The 20,495-nt window shown below is 38.2% G+C and overlaps 10 protein-coding genes across 10 annotated transcripts; 6 read left to right on the plus strand and 4 right to left on the minus strand.

Annotated features, from left to right (window-relative positions):
* Nucleotides 1-288: 288 nt before the first annotated feature.
* C9374_012717 (uncharacterized protein) lies at nucleotides 289-1,531 on the minus strand (the record flags this gene model as incomplete). The annotated part of the gene is made up of 2 exons (XM_044688514.1): nucleotides 289-1,135; nucleotides 1,203-1,531. The coding sequence occupies 2 exons, from the start codon at nucleotides 1,529-1,531 to the stop codon at nucleotides 289-291; spliced, it is 1,176 nt and encodes a 391-aa protein (XP_044554359.1).
* A 178-nt stretch (nucleotides 1,532-1,709) lies between these two features.
* Nucleotides 1,710-2,255, plus strand: C9374_012718 (uncharacterized protein; the record flags this gene model as incomplete). Its single annotated transcript, XM_044688516.1, has 1 exon — nucleotides 1,710-2,255. The coding sequence occupies one exon, from the start codon at nucleotides 1,710-1,712 to the stop codon at nucleotides 2,253-2,255; it is 546 nt and encodes a 181-aa protein (XP_044554360.1).
* Nucleotides 2,256-3,080: 825 nt separating this feature from the next.
* On the plus strand, nucleotides 3,081-5,243 carry C9374_012719 (uncharacterized protein; the record flags this gene model as incomplete). Its single annotated transcript, XM_044688517.1, has 1 exon — nucleotides 3,081-5,243. One exon carries the CDS (start codon nucleotides 3,081-3,083, stop codon nucleotides 5,241-5,243), a length of 2,163 nt encoding a protein of 720 aa, XP_044554361.1.
* A 183-nt stretch (nucleotides 5,244-5,426) lies between these two features.
* On the minus strand, nucleotides 5,427-6,224 carry C9374_012720 (uncharacterized protein; the record flags this gene model as incomplete). Its single annotated transcript, XM_044688518.1, has 2 exons — nucleotides 5,427-5,927; nucleotides 6,168-6,224. The coding sequence occupies 2 exons, from the start codon at nucleotides 6,222-6,224 to the stop codon at nucleotides 5,427-5,429; spliced, it is 558 nt and encodes a 185-aa protein (XP_044554362.1).
* A 301-nt stretch (nucleotides 6,225-6,525) lies between these two features.
* C9374_012721 (uncharacterized protein) lies at nucleotides 6,526-7,161 on the plus strand (the record flags this gene model as incomplete). The annotated part of the gene is made up of 1 exon (XM_044688519.1): nucleotides 6,526-7,161. One exon carries the CDS (start codon nucleotides 6,526-6,528, stop codon nucleotides 7,159-7,161), a length of 636 nt encoding a protein of 211 aa, XP_044554363.1.
* A 143-nt stretch (nucleotides 7,162-7,304) lies between these two features.
* On the minus strand, nucleotides 7,305-11,075 carry C9374_012722 (uncharacterized protein; the record flags this gene model as incomplete). Its single annotated transcript, XM_044688520.1, has 1 exon — nucleotides 7,305-11,075. One exon carries the CDS (start codon nucleotides 11,073-11,075, stop codon nucleotides 7,305-7,307), a length of 3,771 nt encoding a protein of 1,256 aa, XP_044554364.1.
* Nucleotides 11,076-11,122: 47 nt separating this feature from the next.
* C9374_012723 (uncharacterized protein) lies at nucleotides 11,123-13,609 on the minus strand (the record flags this gene model as incomplete). The annotated part of the gene is made up of 3 exons (XM_044688521.1): nucleotides 11,123-11,319; nucleotides 11,500-11,534; nucleotides 12,504-13,609. 3 exons carry the CDS (start codon nucleotides 13,607-13,609, stop codon nucleotides 11,123-11,125), a joined length of 1,338 nt encoding a protein of 445 aa, XP_044554365.1.
* A 1,390-nt stretch (nucleotides 13,610-14,999) lies between these two features.
* On the plus strand, nucleotides 15,000-16,661 carry C9374_012724 (uncharacterized protein; the record flags this gene model as incomplete). The annotated part of the gene is made up of 2 exons (XM_044688522.1): nucleotides 15,000-15,201; nucleotides 15,460-16,661. The coding sequence occupies 2 exons, from the start codon at nucleotides 15,000-15,002 to the stop codon at nucleotides 16,659-16,661; spliced, it is 1,404 nt and encodes a 467-aa protein (XP_044554366.1).
* A 193-nt stretch (nucleotides 16,662-16,854) lies between these two features.
* Nucleotides 16,855-19,455, plus strand: C9374_012725 (uncharacterized protein; the record flags this gene model as incomplete). Its single annotated transcript, XM_044688523.1, has 2 exons — nucleotides 16,855-18,420; nucleotides 18,583-19,455. 2 exons carry the CDS (start codon nucleotides 16,855-16,857, stop codon nucleotides 19,453-19,455), a joined length of 2,439 nt encoding a protein of 812 aa, XP_044554367.1.
* Nucleotides 19,456-19,641: 186 nt separating this feature from the next.
* C9374_012726 (uncharacterized protein) lies at nucleotides 19,642-20,460 on the plus strand (the record flags this gene model as incomplete). Its single annotated transcript, XM_044688524.1, has 1 exon — nucleotides 19,642-20,460. One exon carries the CDS (start codon nucleotides 19,642-19,644, stop codon nucleotides 20,458-20,460), a length of 819 nt encoding a protein of 272 aa, XP_044554368.1.
* Nucleotides 20,461-20,495: the final 35 nt, after the last annotated feature.

Raw genomic sequence — 20,495 nt, forward strand, 5'->3', positions numbered from 1 at the left:
GATGATGGGAAAGACAGACTGTCACTCTCTAGTTTTGATGTGGCGCAAATTTTTTCTTTTGATTGACATTTGACTGCCTGGGTCGATTGTTAGAGCTTTACACGGCAATTACAAAAAGATCTTTCAGTGAAAAGGCCTTTGCACGATGTTGTTGTTTGCCGGGTTCAGTGGTGCGAGTTGGTGGCGTATGAGAACATATATTCCTTGATAAAATTAAGATTTTCTATTGTTCAATCATTATCTACTAAAATAACGATAACCATTAAATTCGTTATTGGTCGGGCTACCTTAGAATAACAAACTTGCCATCCTCTTTCTCGTGTCCATGACTAACTTCTTCTTGTCGTCCTTCTTTTCGAGACAATCTAAAATACGGATGAGAGCTGCTCTTCCATCAGCCTTGGTGGCACTCTTTTTCAACAATGAAATTCCATGTTCAATGGCTTCTTTTGCATGACCCAGTAAATACAAGTACAGAACCTTCTCCTTTTCTGTACCGAGCGATTCTACTGGTTTGCCTTCATGGATTGCATTTACTACTTCATCTCCTGCTTCCTTATAGAGCTCATAGAGAGAGATGGCTTCAGAAATCTCCTTATCACTCTTTGTTAATTCAATGTGATCTTTTTGAAGCCTCGAAATAATACTTTTAGCTGCATCCATTTTGTATTGGAAAAGCGAAATGGTTAAAAGTCCAGATAATCCCTTAGCAGCAAAATCTGGTAACTCTTGATCCATGGATTTTTCAACGACTTGACTATAAACCTTTGATGCCTCGTCAAGATCTCCGTTCTTCAGTAATTGAGCTGCAATTCCCAAGAGATATTCAGGAGAGTCAGCATCGACCGTAGGTGCTTGTTGCTGTTCTACTGAGCCTCCACTCTTCGTTCTGGTCACATACTGAGCAAAGTTATCGAGAGCTTGTGCGACACTTTCGTCTGGTATTGCTCCCTTGAATCGATCAACAAGCTTTCGATCCATAATAAATACCACGGTAGGAACCTCTTGAACTTGGAATGCTTCTGCAATTTGTGGCTGTTCATCAATATTGACTTTAATCAACTTAAAAACTCCTCCATGCTTGAGAGTATTTCGTTCGAGAGCAGGTCCAAGTTTTTTGCAAGGTCCACACCAGCTAATAATTACGTGTATTAAAATTTGTTACGGATCATTAAAATTCATACTCAACAATTTGTACATACTCAGCATAAAAATCAACAATGATTGGCTCACCCGATTCAATAATTGATTGAAAATTCTCATGTGTTCCATTCAAAATACAGTCGGAACGATCAGCTACATGTTGTGCTTCCACTTTTTCATTCTCATCTTGTTGTTGTTTAAAATGTGTTGTTCTATAGAAATTCCGCACCGAACTTTCGAATAATCCACTCGAGTAATTCGACAGTTGTTGCGTTCTCAAAGATGACGAGGAGGAAGCAAATACCATCATCGGAAAAGCCTTTGCGGAATTTGAAACCTTACGAAAGGTTGAAGGAAGAAAACGTTTACAATAATTGCTTGGAATCATTTTTTTTGTTTAAAAAATTCAAAAAATTTAATCCCAATCAATTCACACTTCCGATTAAGCTTCTCTGAAAAACTCTTTGAATACATTATAAAGGCTTCTATGTTCGTAAGAAGCAGCAAGCACTCTTTAGAAATAACAATCGGAACAGGCCAATCAGGTTAATTCAAATTGAGCAAAAATGATTGACAACGGCGGTCGTGTAGCTATTTCCTTATTTCCTCCTCCTCAAGAAGATGCACGATCACACTGGAGTGAAATATTTCAACCAACGCTCGGATCTCAATCTCATCTCTATCAGCTTTTAATGAATAAGATGAGAAATGATCATCGAATTCAAATTCTACGGTCGGACACTGGTCAAATACTGAAAAGTTTTGGAAAAACGGGCAGTGTTTCTCTCAAGATAAAACCAACAATTGCCATATCGATATGCAACGCTAAAGCCTTAATTGTACCTCAGAAAAATCGTATTCAAGTGATATCCCTCTCTACAGAGAGAGTGTTGTGCACTCTTTATTGTGAATACGACCACATTTGTGTGGACCACTTTAACAACAACATAATTGTGGCATTAGGGAAAGACCTATCAATGTATGCCCTCAATCCCTCAACATTTAAGCTTGAAAAGATTTCTACAATGAGCTACCAGTTTGTACGTCCGTTGGTGAGAATGCGTGTGGATGGGTCTACAGGAGTCTTATTCTATCTACCGACTTCCATTTGACATGCGTCGGGCCCGTTTCAATGCCAATGATGTCTATATGATCTAATATCAAGAAAGCATGACCCATTTGTTCGAAAATGTAAGTGCAACAATTGGCCGCAAATCTCAATATTTGACTTGGATGTATTGAGCATTACCTTTGAAAAGAAGTGATCCATGGCATGAACTTGATGAGCCAATGTCAACATCAATGCATCTTTCTTTACATGACCAAAAATTACCCAAAAGTAATCTATTATCCATTTATTCACCACGAACCCAAAAACTGCATCAACGTAGCACCTGCTCATCGTTCCTTCATGACCCCACTTTTGTACAACACTTCACTTGATTCGATCACGCGAAGGGATACCAACAACTCCAAAATCCTTGCTGAAAGAAAATTCCAACAACAACGACAATATCTTGAACTCGAGTCGTTTTGAAAAGAGAGAGGATTTTTGAAGAGATTTTCTTGGCGTCACGCTCGCAGATTCAATCATCAAGAACCACACGCTGTGTTGGTCGAGTCAGTCGAAATCTTAAACAGACGCTCACATTTGTGGTATCACCAAAATCGATCGACGACACTGTTATCGGTTGTTGACCATCATACTTCACAAAATTGTTTAGAAAATCACCGTAACTGCATCAACATACAAAAACAACAACAAATAGCACAAATTTGACAATAGTTACAATTCACAAAACAAAATTTCAAATCAAACTCTCAGTGAGCACCTCATTCATTCTTCTTCAACGACGACGAGTCCACACACACCACAACATACAATTTCATTGGTGTTCGCTCTCTTGTGTGACATAGTTCACATCATTTCCGCACAAATGCTCCAAAACAGTGGTACAATGAACAAAATCACCAATAGCTCCTCTTCTTCTCCACTGTTTGAAATCTCCACTCCAACTGATAGCACCAGCTTTGTAACTGTTGGGTCACAACAACAACAACAACAAAATAGATCCACTCCTAATTCCTCTACTTCGACCATGGTTGCAATGACGAGTCGAGAACAACATAACGTAACCCATACAAAGAGGAATGACTCTTCAATGCATTTGACTCTACCATCCACTCCGTCTTCAATATACAATAATTCTTCCAACAACACTCCATCATTCCAAACGACCACTGCAGTTGTACAAGCGAACGGTCACAACACGAGTATGATGAGAGACGATCATGTTCAAGCATTTCACACGTTGTCAAGTCGTGCCAATAATTCTGAACATGGAAATGAGTTGATCGTGGGAATGGACAGACTGCCTTCATCATTAACAAACTCTACAACTGGTGCTGATCATTCCTCAACTCCAACAATTCCTCGTCATAATATTGGAATGACCATTGACAATCAGTCTGTGGACGATTTAGTGAATAACATTCTTAATACCTTGCCAATGGCTGCTCTCTTAAAAGCTCAATATAACATCCCTGACAGCATTACAACCTCTACGAACCATGGTTGTACTACTAGTCAAATGAGCGCATTCAATCCAACCCATAATCAAAATCCTTCCATTCATCCGTTAAATAATTCCAACACTGTTTCAACACCTTCTCATCCCATCATGGTAATGATGAACTCCGTCATGAGCAATTCTCAAATTCCAAAACAACCACCAACACTTGCCAGTGACATGTATTCTACTCAACCAACATTGTGCTTGACATCCACTTGTCAAAACAATTCTTCCTTAATGTTGCCTCAATCTTTACTCTCTTCCACGAATGGCATGCTCATGTGTTCCTCCAATCAAACTCATGATGAACACAATGTTGAGCAAATTCAAGAAATGGTGTTAAGTACTGGAACGCGAGTTCCCTACATTGAGACGAGAAATCGTGTGACAAGGAAAGAGAGTGACGCTCCCATTCTGGCACAATCTTTTGCTGCAGTTCACAGAAATAATGACATGTTCCATTTAACACCATTGACAACAACCATTCCAACGCCTCAACCGTCACCACCACTTGTTGTTGTTCCATCCTTTGAATTTAAAAGCATTACTACGACCTCTCCATTTTCCAGCAATGAAAGATGTGCTACGAATCTACCTTCACAAAATAACACCAAAACTCCAATTGGAGACGAGTCCTTCAATCGACTTGTTCATGCAATCAGTGGAAGTGACACTCCCAATTTCAGTCCATCATTCTTTCACTCTTCCAATATTCAGCAACAGCAACATTTACAAAGAGAACATGAATTGGGTTGGTCCTCAATTCCTGATTCTGTCAATGGTTATCAACATGTGGAGAGGAGTCCTCAACACTCTTCGTGTGAAGATCCAACTGCTTCATCGTCACCATCCATGGAAGCCATGGCGATCATCAGTACAGAATTAAATCAAACCTCCTCTCGTCCAAAGACATGTTCAATGATGGCGGCTGACATTGTGCAAACAAGTTTTAGTGGAGCTGCTTTTCCTACCATCATGACTCCACCACAACATCAAACAATACCACAAATAGTCATTTCACAAGCATCTCCATTAACACCACCACCACCACCCGAATCACACAAAGGTGTTAAATCTTCACCTTGTAAAATTGAGAAAAAACGTTCGAGAAGGCGAAGCAATGCATCCCATTCGAGTGCATCTTCCAATAGCAGCACAGAACAATGCAACTCAACACTCAAGAACAATTCTACATCTCAGAGTAGAAATAAGCAAAAGAAACTCGTATTCAAAATTTCATCTCCGCACAATACGGAACAACACGAATTGGATCAAAAACTTGTGAATATTTCAGAGGAGACACTTCGAGCCATTGTGATGAGAAGCAAATCGCCAAAAACAGAGCAGAGAAAGAGAGGGAGACCAAAGAAATCAGAGCAATCGAATGCGCAGTCTGCAACGGTTATTGTGAAACCCAACCTCACATTCTATGATAATTGTTATGAAGATCTCAATGTCTTGTATCGAGATGATGATGAGCTGGAGGAGTGTGAAGATGAAGAGCTCGTAAGAACAAATCAGCACTAGACAAATACAAAAAGAAAACAAACGGCATCACAGGAGAAATAGCTCACACCATTTTTTTCTACATTTTGGGTGACAGGTGCCGTGTCTTTGGCCACAGATGTCACGGTTTTGATTCCCCATGTTTCAACGGTCACAACTTTACAAAATAAATTTGGAGTAATTACCACTTCAACTGTTATTAATTTAATTGGACTTTTTCAATGTCGAGTTCAGATTTGCCATGTACTTATCCAAGTGTTCATCAAACAACGAACATTTGATTGGCATTTCCAATTCATAAAAAGGATTCTTCATCACATAATCCACATAGCACTGATACACCCATTTACAACATTCTTCCATGGTGCTCACTCCATCATTGCTGAACTTCTTGGCATCAAATAAATAAAAGAATTTCGTTCCTGTTGGTGTTGCATAACAATATATTTTAAAAGTGTCTGCATCTAATACTTCAATTCCACCATTTTCTTCTTCGGGTTGTGTTCTTGCATGGGGAGGAATGAGTTCTTTAGAAATTGCATGTAAACCGTGAAAAGTTGAGGCCAATGTCAGATATTGATTTCCTGAAGGTTTCACAAATTTACCATCATATTCATTGGGTGGAATTGGAGATGTTGGATCTTGTTGAAGCCTTTCTGCATTTTCCTTTTCTGTTTTTACAAATTTTGCATATTTTCCAAAATCCTGATTATGAAATAAAGAAAATATTTTCAAACAATGGATGAAGAGTGATGCATAGGAAAATATGGTTAATGAAACGATCCGATCATGAATATTATTAACATTATTCATTTTGATGAAAGTTTAGGTCATCGGGTTGTAAAAATATATTGTCATCATGAGAGGATCATTAAAATCATTTGTAATAAATTCCAGATCCAATATCATTCATTCCGATCTATTTTTCATCTTCCTCTCACTTACCCGTTGGTAAATCAAGCCTCCGGCTTTATTGATAATATACATTGCAAACACGACCATTTTTTTTTCAATGTTTGGTTTTTGAGTTCACTAATTCTTTTAATTGAAAAGGTGTGTGGTTCCAGAAACCCTCATGTATTGCACGCGTGAAACATGAAATTCGTGACTTCAATGTGTTGAGCTAGTGCCAGCTGTGAGTGTTTTTTTCGGTAAATTGAACTCTTTTGAAGGTATTTCCATCAATATTAATCAACGTTTCTAAACAACAAGATCATTCCTGTTATTCTCACATATCAGCTTCTGTGCTTTGAAAAATCTTTTCCTTCAACTTTTTCCAACACGGAGTTTGTGCACAAAAAAAATGTCTCAAAATATTTTCGTATGGATGATGATGATGGTCCTGATCATCAGCATCGGATCAGTACTCGCTCAAAATCAACCCCAACCCTACTTTCCTCCTCAATATCAAATGACTATGAAAAATTACGTGAAAGGAACCAAAGTTTTTTCGGCCTTTGTTGCAGCGGATCATGTTCAAGGAAAATTCTCTCATCGATTAACCTCTCCACAAGGATTTGAATCGAGATATATCTATATCCAATCCATTGATACTTTGTACACTTTAAATCAAGAAAGTTCAGGTCAATGGACTTGTATGAAGAGAGTTCATAGTGGAGTGGATAATTTGGCTATGGATCCATTGAGAGAGCCATTGTTGGATGGAATTTCATTCACTGGTAAATTGAATTGTCAAAATCAAGAGACTAAAATGAATGGTGTGTGTTATAGATATGATAAGCAAGTTGTGGCGAGTATGGTCATTGATTATGCATTGTATACCAATGCCACTGCTGCTTACAATTTACCAATTCAATTGTACAAGAAGGTGGCTACTCAAGCACTTTTGACTACTTACAATGACTTTGTACTCGGTCCTGTCAATCCAGCCGTGTTTAATTTGCCAGTTCCAGAAAGTGCATGCAAAGCTCAAAATTAATTATTCATTACTGAATTTTGCTGTGAATTCACAGCGACAGTAAATTTCTTTATTTAACAACAACCATGTGCAAAGCTTAATTACGTGTGAATACAAATGAATATGACTGGAAATTGAGATTTAACGTTGTTTCTTAACAATCTTTAATGATCTGGTGTGTAGTGTAAACTTGAAATGATTACACTCACATTGTCGGTACTGTTACGATTGTAAATGCAAAAATTAACCAAATTCTTGGCAATAATGCTAAAGTCTTTCACTCTATGATGGTAATACTGCTTGTAAATGTAATCAGCAACATCACTATTGCTCATAACATCAAACAATCCATCACTTGCGACAACAATCAGAGTTGGAAGACTTGGAATAACAGTAGAAGTAATCACCTCTTTTCCATCTTTCTCATCTTTTCTCTTTTCAACCACCTTCTTTGGTTTTTCCAAGTGAATCTTGTGCTTGACAACTTCTGGCAAGGCAACTACTGCTTGTTTTCTCAAGTTGGCATTGAGATTGATGGGTTGTGTAAATCCAACATTAATTCCTGCATTGGGGTTGGTTGGATCGAGATTGTTCTTTGCATAATAATCTCCAAAAGTCCTAGAAACAGCGAGTCCACATACACGGTTATTCTCCACTCGAGAGCCAAACATTTCAATTCTCTTTCGTTCTTGTTCATAGAAAGGTTTATGGTCACTAGAGAGAGGAATTATCTTAGATTGGTGAATCATGAAGGCACGGCTGTCACCTACATTGGCACATGTAATGTAATATGTGTTGTGTTCCTCCTCACTCGCAGTTATGAAAACAGTACATCCTGTAGAACCAGCACTGGCTGTAATTCCACTCGTTGTTCTTGGTGAAGGAACATTTTTCTTGATGGACGCAGAGCTTCGATTGAGCTCGACGACTTTCTCTCTGTACTGTTCATCAATTTTTACAAAGGCATACTCTAACAAGTCTCTTCGAGAGAAAATTGGTTCATGAATATTGAATATTAAGGACTGATAGCATTCTAAATGATAAATGAAATTTTGATGAAGAAAATCGGCACATTCGTATCCACCATGCCCATCAAAGACACACAACACAGCAGCGCGTTGGCTATGGAAAGTATCAAATGACTTATTTACAAAGAATATACGATCCTCCATATAATTTCTCTTTCCTTGCTCTTGGAAATAAGTAATAGTGAGCGGAAGTTGTTTCTTATTAAAATCGAATCCCAAAGTATTCGAGGTGGTTGGTGAAACGCCAACACTCTCTGCAGAAGTGACGCTGAGGTTATTGTTGTTGGAATTCTGTGAGGTCAAGCTTGGCTTGGGCTTGTGTAAATTGTTGAATGGATCTCTCCAAACAAAAGGTATGATGCTCGATGGACTTTCATGAGTTTCAACATTGGAAAAGGATTGCTGTGTTGAAACAACGTGATGATTCAAAAATTTGAATATAGATTGTTCCACTTGACGATAATAATCCATTTGGGCTGGATGTTTCAGTAAGTTGAGCTCTTTGCACACGTCATTGCATTGATGTCTCGAGAAAAATCGTTTCACTTCCAAATATTCTGAAAAGTTTCCAGTATTGCTACTGCTACTATTGCCACTATTAGTGGTTGATGCAGTACCAGTTGTTGTGCTGCTACTAGTACTGTTGTTATTACTGCTACTGCTGCTGTGAGAATCAGTCTTCTTAGATTGAGGTGAAGCCAAAGGGTCCTCTATTGGTGAAGTTTTACCTTTGTTTTTTTGTGGGTTAGGAATACCTCCATTATCAAAAATTCTACAATCGAATTTTCCAAATAAATAGCTTCCATAGCAATACATTTCATTTGCCTCGAAAACAAATGTTCCTTTCGATTCCAAGTATATAAAATGGAATAGAGACTCGGCAACCACATTGGTAGCATGTCTAGGAGGTAATGAGTTGACCTTGTCAGTGTATTTCTCATCGGTAGAGTCTATGAATGGATATTCAACAAATGGATAGGCAATAAGTGTAATTTCTTCAATTTCGTTATTATTTGGGGTGGAGCTGGTAGTAGTGGTGGAAGAGGCATTTGACACTAATCCTGTTTTTGGATCATAATGTAATCTATAAACATTGTAAAAGAGTGAGAAGTTTTTCTGAACTTTCAAATTATAGAGTTGCAAGTAATAGTTCAAATGTGTAAGAACGTTCACTGGATCATACTTTTGATGACGAGTATGTATTCTTGTTCCATGGAATATTAAGCCATTCATAGAAAGATCTTTGATAAATACAGAATTTGGAAAGGACGAGGTCTTATTGGATGAAGATTTTTGAGGAGTTTGTTGCTTGGCATCTCCTGATGATGTTTTAGCATCCATTGACATTGCATTCCTGTACTTGTCTTTGTAATAAATGACAATATCATGATAGAGAAGAGTATTCGCATTGGCTGCATTAGTAATTCCAGAATTGTTGCAATTCGAAATGTATGTCATTACTTCTGCAACATTATACTTGTAAACATAATGCGGATCGTAAGGAGTATTCTTCCAAAACATGTTGTTCTTGTTCACATCTGCCAACGAGGCTGATATTCCACTATCTCGACTCTTACTTCGGGTCAATCCAGTGGGAGTTCCAGCGGCTAGTGTATTAAGCTGTGTTCCGCTATTTGAATGAGTCAAACTCGGGTTACTGGATGAATGTGAAATTTGAGTACCACTTTGGATCTGATTTGCAGATGGCAAAAATCCAATTTGTTGTAGTGGACTTCCTTCATAACAGGGAAAGGAGACACATCTGGTTTTGAATTCCAAAAATCCTGTTGGAGGAAGGCTTGCATTAATATTAGCCGATGTAGAACTTGTGGTATTTGACGTGGAAGATGATGATGAAGACGATGAAGGAATTGCATTCTCGCTTTTTTGCGGTGTTGTCGTTGACGAGGATGTTGCAACATCAGTGCTTTTGCTTGTTGAAGTAGTTGCACAAATGGTTGCGGAGGATGATGACAAAGAAGAAGAGGAGGCCGACGTCAAACTGGTGCTCTCACTACTGGAACGGCTCAAACCCGATGAGATAGATGTCGATGATTTGTCGCTGGCAATTGTTGACAAGTCATCTTTTGATTTGTTGTTGCAAGATGATGTCTTTTCTTGTTGATGTTGGCTCTTTTCATGCACTACAATGTGATTCATGAGAACGCTTGGAACATTGGAAAAGTTGGTGAATGTGAACGCAAGATGTTTGCTGCTGGAATGCGTGTTCTGAGGGTAGTTAGCACCAGTTCCGCCCGTCAAAGCATCAATACTTGCAATATTGGGAGTTGATGTACTGTTGGATAGAGATGGAGGAAGAGGTTTGAATGAAGGTGATGAAACGCTTTTCACAAGCGAAGGGCCAAGATCTGAGCCACCAGATGATGATTTTTCCTGAGTCGTAGGTGATGCGGATATTGTTGACACACTTGTGGTATTACCTCCATTGGTTTTTGTATTCGTCTCCTTTGTGGGTGGTGAAGCGGTAGAGATGGTCAAAATGGGTTGATCAAGCTTTAAACTGCCTCGTGCACTATTTGGTGCTGAAATGGTTCCAAGCGACGATGATGTTGTAGTTGTTCCTCCAAAACTCTTTGTTCTTGAGTGGAAAATTGGAACTCGGTGCATTATATTCTTCACAAATGATGAAGACTCTCCTGGATCTGATGAAGAGGATGATGACGCGGAAGATGCGTTTATGGTATTTGATCCAATTCCTTGACCTAATTGAATTGGTTGGGTCACTGGTTGACTTTGTGGAGTATTATTCGTTTTGTTGAGAATAATAGAAGCTGTACCAGACTTGAGAGAAGATGTAATTTGACCACTCATCAAATTCGGAGGCGGAGGCATTGGAATTGGTGGTATGTTTGTATTTGAGTTGTTGTTGTTTGTAGGTGGAGCCATTTTAAACTTGTTGGTGATGGGAAACGTCCGCAATAATTACGTAATGTTTAACTGTACGACGATGATGTAATATTGTGATGAAGTTGATGAATACGTTGTTGATATGATTCAAAATTAAATTCAAAAATTCCTCTTGCTCTAATTCGGATTGATGTTTTCACGTTCAGAGAAGAGTGGTTGTTGTTGTTATATTCTTGTTGTTCAAGTAAACGTGTGGTTGCCAGTCTGACTATACTTGAAAATTCTTTTTATCAGATTCGTATGAAGGGATAATGAATTTGTTTTGAAAAGGAATTATGGATAATGAAAGGTACAAGAACAAGTTCAACAATTATATTCCATACATTGGTATGCGACCCAGATGGGATGAACAACCAATAATATTATCCATACATGCTTTCATTTGAATAAAGCATAAACCTACCTGGTACGAGTGTGGTACAAGCTTGAAATTTAAGTCTACGCTCTCGGAAGAGCAGTCAATGAGTGGATTGAAAATGTTCGTTGCTTCTCTCGGCTCGGAGAAACAACAAGCAACACTAAAAGAATTTTGAGGAGATGCCAATTTTTTATTGTCGCTTGTTTTCGTCCTAGCTCTAGAAAAGGAGCGTTTTCCGAATTGAGACTGGCTTCTGAAAAAGCAATTCATGGTCATTGGCCAATGGGTTCTGTTGGCGTGATATGGTTGGTTAATCAAAGGTTTATCGTAAAACCCTCAAAAAACAGGATCACATAAGTATACATCAATTAGTAATTTTTAAATCCTGGCCAAATCATGATGTCATAAAATACAACCCAAAATTCATCCAACAACCAAATACTTGTAGAATTATTCAGTTCCCATCGTTAAAAAAATCACCAAGGGCTGACAGGTCTTACAACCTTACTCCATCTTAATATTTGCGTGAAGAAAAGATCACACGTGATTGGTTAAATTGACAGCAATACTTGTCTTGAAGACTCTTAAATTGCGGTCGTATGTGCACACCTACTTTTCGTTCAATAAATTCTTTGAAAATGATTGCATCACTAGTTCGTGGTTGATTACTGTAGATATTATATTGCAAGTATTCGATGGGAGAAAAGTTTGAACTGTTCCGTTCTCCAAAGAGCCTTAATAACTGAGTTTTAGGCGATTCTTGCAATCTGCCACACTTAAATGCCTGAGAAATTATATTGTCTACCAAATTTATCCACTCAATGAAATACTCATTTTCAGTGAATCCCAGTGCACCATTGACGCCAATCAAGTAGTGAATAATATTGCGCTGCTTTTTGAATGGATATAATTTTCGATTACAAATCAACTCGGAACATAGAATAGGAGCGTACTCGAGTAGACATGATTTTACCACTGGGAGTGGTATTAAACAGCGAATGAAACGCGTCACAAGTGACACCTTTGACTGGTTGGTCATGTGCACGGACAAGTAAGTTCCATATTTCTGAAATACGTAATGTAAAAGTGGAGGACTCTTCAATTGAACGATCAACATTAAGGCGCTCATACCTTCATAAGGCTCATCGATTAAAATGTTGTAATGCCCAAACTTGTTAAAATACGCTTCAATAAAGAACTCGAGCATTCTCAAAATGAACATGTTGTTCTGTGATTGTTGTTGTTGTGAATTCCAGGTATTACCGTCCTGCTCAATGAGTTTCTCATCATTTGTGGTCATGCGTGAATCCAGCACAAGTTTGAGAAAGGAAAAGAAAATGTTATAGTTGAAGGAACCAAATTTCAAATGCTCACTGTACAGAATATTAGCTGGAATTACATGGGTGTGCTTTGACAACAACTCTATCCGAGAGAACGTCTCAATAATTTTCAAACCAAGCTGTTGCACAAATTCAGGACTTATTCTCATGTTATTATAATTTGTTGAAATAATCCAATGTAATTGTCGTGGTTGGTGCAACAAAATGTCAAGCTCGAGAAGTTTGTGTCTCCTCAATTGTCCTTGGAGTGCCTTCTTCCATTCACACATCTTTTCAATTTTCTTCTTTTTTTCGATTTTTGATTTGGTTTCGAGCAAACTTTTTGGTGGAATGAATGGTTTTTTGGGAGTTATTCCACCTTGTCGTTCTTCCTCAATTTTCAGAGCTTGTTGATCCACAGCTGCAATGATTGGTTCTCTATATAATTGATACAAGTCAGGAAATATGCAAGAAGAACTTTTCAAGAATTTCCGAACAGAATACCGTAATTGAGACAAACTTCTCGCATGTTGCTTATTCTTTTCATCAAGTCGTTCCAATAATAATTTTGCCTCACATTCCATCAATCGTTTGCAAAACATTCGATAAATATTGGCACAAGGATCTTCTGTCATTAATTTTCGGTATAACTGCATGCTCACTCGTGTTGCGAAGGAATGTGCTTCATTCCACGTTAAAAATTCAAAGATGCAACAAAACAATTCCGATGGTATTTGGAAACATAATGTTGTTGGAGAGGATTTTTCTACTTGAAGGTTTTTGCATGAGTTAAATTGCTGACCGTAATGATTTGCAGAATTTTCATTATTGTACATTATTGTTTCATCATGATGATGATTTTCGGTCATTGCAATCTGGTTATGATTTTTGAGGCTTTTTTTGAGTCGGCAATTCAATTTGTCTTGGTTCCATTGAAGAACGTTAAACCAATTCATTGTTTCGTATCTAAACACACTCTCTGATTGGAGGTTTCTTTTAAGGCTGTTCTTGTTTTTACAATTTCAACAATCAAGAAGCCTATTTTTGCTTGATCGCATCTCTTTACAAAATCTGCCACCACCAAGAACAAAACAAAACAACAACAAGAGCCACCACTCCGAAACTCTGTACCAGTTTCTGAATTTTCAAACATGTTCGATTCTTTCCTATCATGCAGTGAATGTGGTTGTTTGGAAATGACAATCGGAAAGGACGAAGAAGGCTCCAAAAAGAGAAAAGATCCTCCTTCATCATCAGCAACAGGTTCTGTTGGTAATAACAATTATTACAATTCAGACAAACAATATAGCAAGCACCACACATTCAAGAGAAGGAAATTTAATGGAAAGGAATCACCTCGATCATCGGAGGATAATGATCATTGCACTCTACAATCACAACAACAATATGCAACCACAACAATTATGAATGACACAAACACAACAATAATACCGAGTTCAAATCTTGACGAAACTACAAACATGGGACGGATCGAAAAGGAGCCACTGCATTTTGTATCATCAGCGTCATCACGAATGGTCATGGTGGAAGGAAGTCGAATGTTTCATTCCATAAATCAATGTGCCGTTTTATTGTGGGAATATGAGAGTCCAGTCATACCGTCTCTGCATCGATGAAATTGAGATTCTAAATTGCAACCCTATTCGTTTTGTTGCGAGACAGATCTTTTAACCCTTGTGACCTTTGAGACCATAAGAATTAAGGTAACATCTTGTAAATCATTGTCACTGTAAATACACATTGTTATGTGATTGATTGCAGAAAAGAATATCATCTCTTCCGGATACGCGCACGAACCAACCACCATTCAATGAAAACTTGGAATGTTCGTTTTCGCTTGAACTTGGAACAATTTCAAACAAAATTCATTCCAAGTCAAACCCGTAGACATTGTAGATCATACTTGCGAGATTGCAATTTACATTGACCATCGTTGCGCCAATGTTCGAAAGCTCAATCTTCGTTGCATGTACTATTCTTATGCTAATACCCCCCAATAATACTTTTGCGAATGATCATGGTGGAAGCCAAATTCCATTACCCAAAATCGACCTGGGTAATGAACATTTCGAGAACGTTGAAAATTGGTTCGTTCAACCTTGGTGGGTACCTCAAAAAATGTAAAAAAATTATCTTTACATCGGTGTTTGTCGATAACACTTACAAATTCTCATCTTCTACAACGACTCAGCTTCATTCATAAACATGAGCCATCAACCACAAACAACAAGTACTACTTCAGCCTTCACTAACAAGTACACCCAACCAAAAGGAACTGTTCGGGCAGTGATTGGAGGTCAATGGGGTGATGAAGGTAAGGGAAAGTTGGTCGATTTGATGGCCCGACAACATCAAGTTGTGTGCCGATACAATGGTGGAAGCAATGCTGGACATTCCATTGTTGATTGTAAGTTTTCAAAGATTATGATTTGTATGAAGTGGCTCATCATGATGATTGTTGCATTAACAAAAAAATCGCCCAAATGTTGTCAATGTCAAATTTGTAAATATGCACAATTATGTGATTCTGGCAATCTCCCACGTGGAACCCCGATTGCTAATTTACGAAAACGACTCTCATTCTTTGCGTGTTTTTCCTGTTGTTGATATTATTCATGTCGCGTTGGTTCTTGTGGCACTACGTATTCTCGTTGAATCTTGTTAGCTAATGGCCACAGATATGCCACCAATTTACTTCCTTCTGGAGTTCTCACTGCTGGATGCATCAACCTCATTGGCAATGGTGTTGTTTTGGAGGTTCCCAAACTCTTATCTGAAATTGACAATTTGAAAGAAAAGAATAAGAAACACAAAGGTGATGATTCTGCCACTATTGACCAAGAATTTCAAGATATTGAGCAACGTTTATTAATTTCCGACCGTGTGCATCTCGTTTTCGGTTTCCACAAGGCCATTGATGGCTTCCAAGAAGGAGTTTTGCAAGAAACAGGATCACAAATCGGAACTACAAAGAGAGGAATTGGTCCAACGTACACCACAAAAGCAGCTAGAAGTGGTTTGCGCAGTGGTGATTTGTTGACCGATTTTGCAGTTTTTGAGAAAAAGTACATGACCTTGTTGAAGACATTGAAGAGTCAATATGCATCATGTGTCGAATTGCAAAATTATGACGCACAGGGTGAATTAGCCCTCTACAGAGATGTTTACATTCCTCGTGTTCGCCCAATGATTATTGATACCGTCACTTACCTTCATAAAGCCATCTATGTGGATGGACTTGACATTTTACTCGAAGGTGCCAACGCAGTCATGTTGGACATTGATTTTGGAACATATCCTTTTGTGACTTCTTCCTCACCTTGCATTGGTGGTGCCTGTACTGGTTTGGGTATTCCTCCTCGTGCCATCTCTGAAACTTTTGGTGTCATTAAGGCATACTGTACTCGTGTTGGTGCCGGTCCATTCCCAACCGAATTGAAGGATGAAATTGGAGACACCATTAGAAAGGTTGGTGGTGAGTTTGGTACTACTACGGGTAGACCAAGAAGCTGCGGATGGCTCGACGTGGTTGCAGTCAAATACGGTTGCATGATCAATGGTTTCACTGCATTGTGTTTGACCAAGTTGGATGTTTTGGATCAATTGGAAGAGGTTAAAATTGGTGTTGCCTACAAGTTGGACGGCGTTGAAATTGACACTGTTCCATACAGTGCCGATGATATGGCCAGAGTGGAAGTTGTCTATGAATCATTCCCAGGCTGGAAGAGTGACATTTCCAAGGTTCGTACCTTTGAAGACTTGCCTGAAAATGCACAAAAGTTTGTGAAACGAATTCAAGAATTGATTGGTGTACCAATTAAATGGATTGGTACAGGTGCAGGCCGTGACTCGATGATTTGTCTTTAAGACATGTGCCACAACAACACACAAGACATTACGTTTGTAAATTTGTTAGCTGTTTATAAATTCCTTTTTTTTATCATAACTTGGTTGACCCACCAAAAAGCTCTATGCATTCTCGACCAAGGAATTCGAGGTGAAAACTCTGGAATTCCTGCCACTTCCAAGTTCCAACACGCTCAAAAACACTTGTAAAAAAATGGTACAACGAGGAACTTCTCAACAACAACCGTCTCCGCTCACGAAACCACCATCGACCTCTCTCTTCGCCGCCTCTCGTTTCAATATTTTAGAGCAAGAACAAGGCGTTTTTCAAGAGCCTGCACGAGGAGTTGGAGCTTTGCAGCAACAGTCTCCTCCGAACATGATCCTTCAAGGAGTGAGTCCTTTCCGATCCATAGTAGTACAATCTCCATTCATTTCTCAACCACAGCCGCAGCCAGTAGTACCACAACAACAACAAGTTTCTGTACCAATTTTTCAACCACCATCACTTCCGCAATCATCATCCCAGCAGCAACTTGTAAATACACCATCATCATCAAATCAAAAACCTGAAAAGAAACACAGGGCAGATCACAAATCACAAAAACATGTAAAACACGCGAAAAATCCATCGTTCAAGCTTGTACAACACAAGAATGGAAGCATATCGGTTCAACACAATCCCTCTATGAAAGGTATGGCAAGTGAAAAGGACAAGATGTTGAAAAAGATGAATGCATTGATTGATGCAATTCTAGTGGTGGAACAATCTCAGCTCCAATCACAACAACCTCAAAGAATATATTCATGTAACGAGTTATTTGAAGTGAAAACGAGTATTGAAAGTAATATTAGTCAAATTGATTCATTCGCAAAAATTGATCTCTATTTAGTGGCAGAAACGCTATGTGAAAAAACAAAATCCTATTTGGGGAAAATACTGAGCACTGTAAAACCAGAAATGTATTTCATATTGAAAAGTTTTGTGTACTTTACCAATGAAATCAAGTATTCACTATTGAAAGGAGATGAAGTATCCAAATATCGAAAACAAGGACTATTGGAATATGACGATCACATTTCGAATGAAAAACGAACGAAAATATTTCTCGATGGTGGCAGAGGTCATGAAAATGGATCAGTATCGAGAGAAATTATTGTTGTCAATGAAGCCAAAGATACAAAGCTGAGAGAGCTCTTACATGACCTGACGACACGACTTCAATTGAAATTTCCCAATGCCAAAACGAATGGATTATCCGGAGGCGAGTTGAAAATTTTCTATGCATACATTAGTGAATTTGTGAGTGCATGTATGGGTGGATATTCACCTAATATTGCAGATTTTTCATCGACACACATTTCAAACCTTGCCAAGCAAAGAAAATCAAAATATATATTCATTGGAGACGTTCGTTTTGGAGTGTGTCGACATCGATCCATCCTTTTCAAGTACATTTGTGATTATTTATTTATGGATGGATTTAAAGATATTCGATGTCGTTTAGTTCGAGGAAAATGCTCAGGAGGAAATCATGCTTGGAATATTGTTTCAATCATTGACACAAAATCAAAATCTGCAACACTTCCTGATTTGTATTTGGTAGATATCATGAGATATCCTGGACACCTCTACTCTGTGAGCAGCGTGGATGCAGACTTGTACAAGCAACAAAGTTTTGGAACCATTGGTGGTCATAGTCAGAAAGGATTGGCTACTGATCTTTCTAAACTTCAGTATAAGGAGAAAAAACTACTTGGACGTGGTGCATCAGGAAAGGTAGGTTTATACTTGAATTTTACATGAACAACAACTTCAAATGAAAATTATCTGTTATTTCGTTCGATACTATTTCAATCATAATCCTCTATGGTAACGGTTTTTTTCGTCACATATTATTAATTCGTTTGATACTATTCTCATGATTCACTTGGTGAAAAGGTCTTTAGCTGTGTGGTGTACATTCCTGAGAAGGGTGAAACTGTTTGTGCCGTAAAAAAGGTTCCGCTCTCCTTTGATAATGTCAACTTTGAGAGAGAACTCAAATTATTGAACTACTTGAGCCATCCTAACATTATTCAACTCTATCATGCGGCACTTGTAAAAAACAAACATGGAGAACATTGCCTTCACATGTTCATGGAATTGATGGATTGCAACGCTCGAAAATTTATCAATGATTTCAAAGCCAATTACATGAATCAACCAAAATATTACGTCTATGAACTATTATTCTTTTTAAGCAATGTAGCAAATGGATTGAATTACTTGCATTTGAGAGGATGTGTACACAGAGATGTCAAACCAGAAAATATTGCAATCAAATATTATAGACGTCATCCGCACTCTATTGAGGAAGTGAAATTAGTCGATTTTGACGTTGCCAATATTGTTCACAATAGCAAAACGATTTGTGGCACTCGTGGATATTGTGATCCATTAGTGTTCTCTACTGCCTCCAGCCAAATAGTGGCCAAACCTTTTCTCGATTGTTTTAGTTTTGGAATTCTCTTGGCTGAATTCTTTTTGGAACACCCACCAAAATTTTTCTTTGATTCAAGTCCATCACTCGATGAAGGCTACGAAAAACTCCAAAATTATTATTCTCCTGCCAATATTCAATTTACAATTATGAAATCTGGCAAGTATGATTGCATCCCATCCAAATATCGAGCATCATTGACACAAATGATGATCAATTGTATTCAGACAGATGTCACCAAACGTCCCACCATGCAACAAATTGCTTCTGAATTGGAAAATTATCTCTTGAAGAATTTTATCATTAAGGCAGAAGAAGATTGTCAACTCTAAATTATTGGGAATTTTTCTCAACAACATATGTCATCAACCATATGTGTCTTTCAAAAAACTAGACAGGTTCCACAAGAACATACTAATATCCTGTGAATATTTCTCGGAAATCGACACGTGTTGTTTGTTCACGAAAACATCCTGCTTGCCTTTTACACAAGGAAAATAAATTTGAATGAAAAAAAAATGAACCAATTCAAATCTGTGCTTTTCTCATTGTTCTTGTTGTGTGCCGCAGTCTTGTTGTTATTCGCAGCCTCTCCATCATTGGCCGATGACGAGAAAGCTACCACGACTGCTTCAGATATTAACGTAAATAATTTATTACAAGGAGAATGGGTGGTTGAAATGACTACCGTGGATCAAGATTCTGCTTCCGGAGATGCCGATGAATTGTTCCCACAATTGGGAGTTTATAATTTCTCTCATACTCCATTACAAGAGGGAGTCTTGTTTGGAACATATCTTCCAAAGGGTTCCGAAGATGATTCTTCAGAGTTTGATGTTAAGCTTTTGGTTCAATCCGATGCTGAACACAGCGGAACTTTCAAGATGATTAAGAGAAAGAAGGAAGAAGAGTCTGAGGATGTTGAAGAAGTCGCTGAATTGAGAAAGGATGATACCATTGTTTTTGATATTCCATATAATTTTGTCACTCACAAACCAAACAACCCAAATACACCTCCAGTCGTTTTTGCCTCGAGTCAAGGACGTTTCGCAGCCAATAATGGTGCTTTGAAGGGAACTTATCAATTCTTGTTCACGAATAAGGAGAATTTCATTTTGAATTTGGTCTATGATGCAACTACTGGACAGGACGGCACCACCAAGTACAAGATTGACCGAATTGTTGGAACCAAACAAGTCAATAAGGAGATGAGCTTCTTCCAAAAATACGGCAGCACCATTATGATTATGGTCTTCTTTATTGGAAGTAGATTTTTGACAAGAAACATGCAAGGCGGTCAAGGTCAAGCTCCTCCAGCTGCAACTGGTAATCAATAAGACACATTTTTTCCTATCTGTGATAATAAATTATT

Source organism: Naegleria lovaniensis (genome assembly GCF_003324165.1).
Source record: "Naegleria lovaniensis strain ATCC 30569 chromosome Unknown tig005, whole genome shotgun sequence".
NCBI lineage: Eukaryota > Heterolobosea > Eutetramitea > Acrasida > Naegleriidae > Naegleria > Naegleria lovaniensis.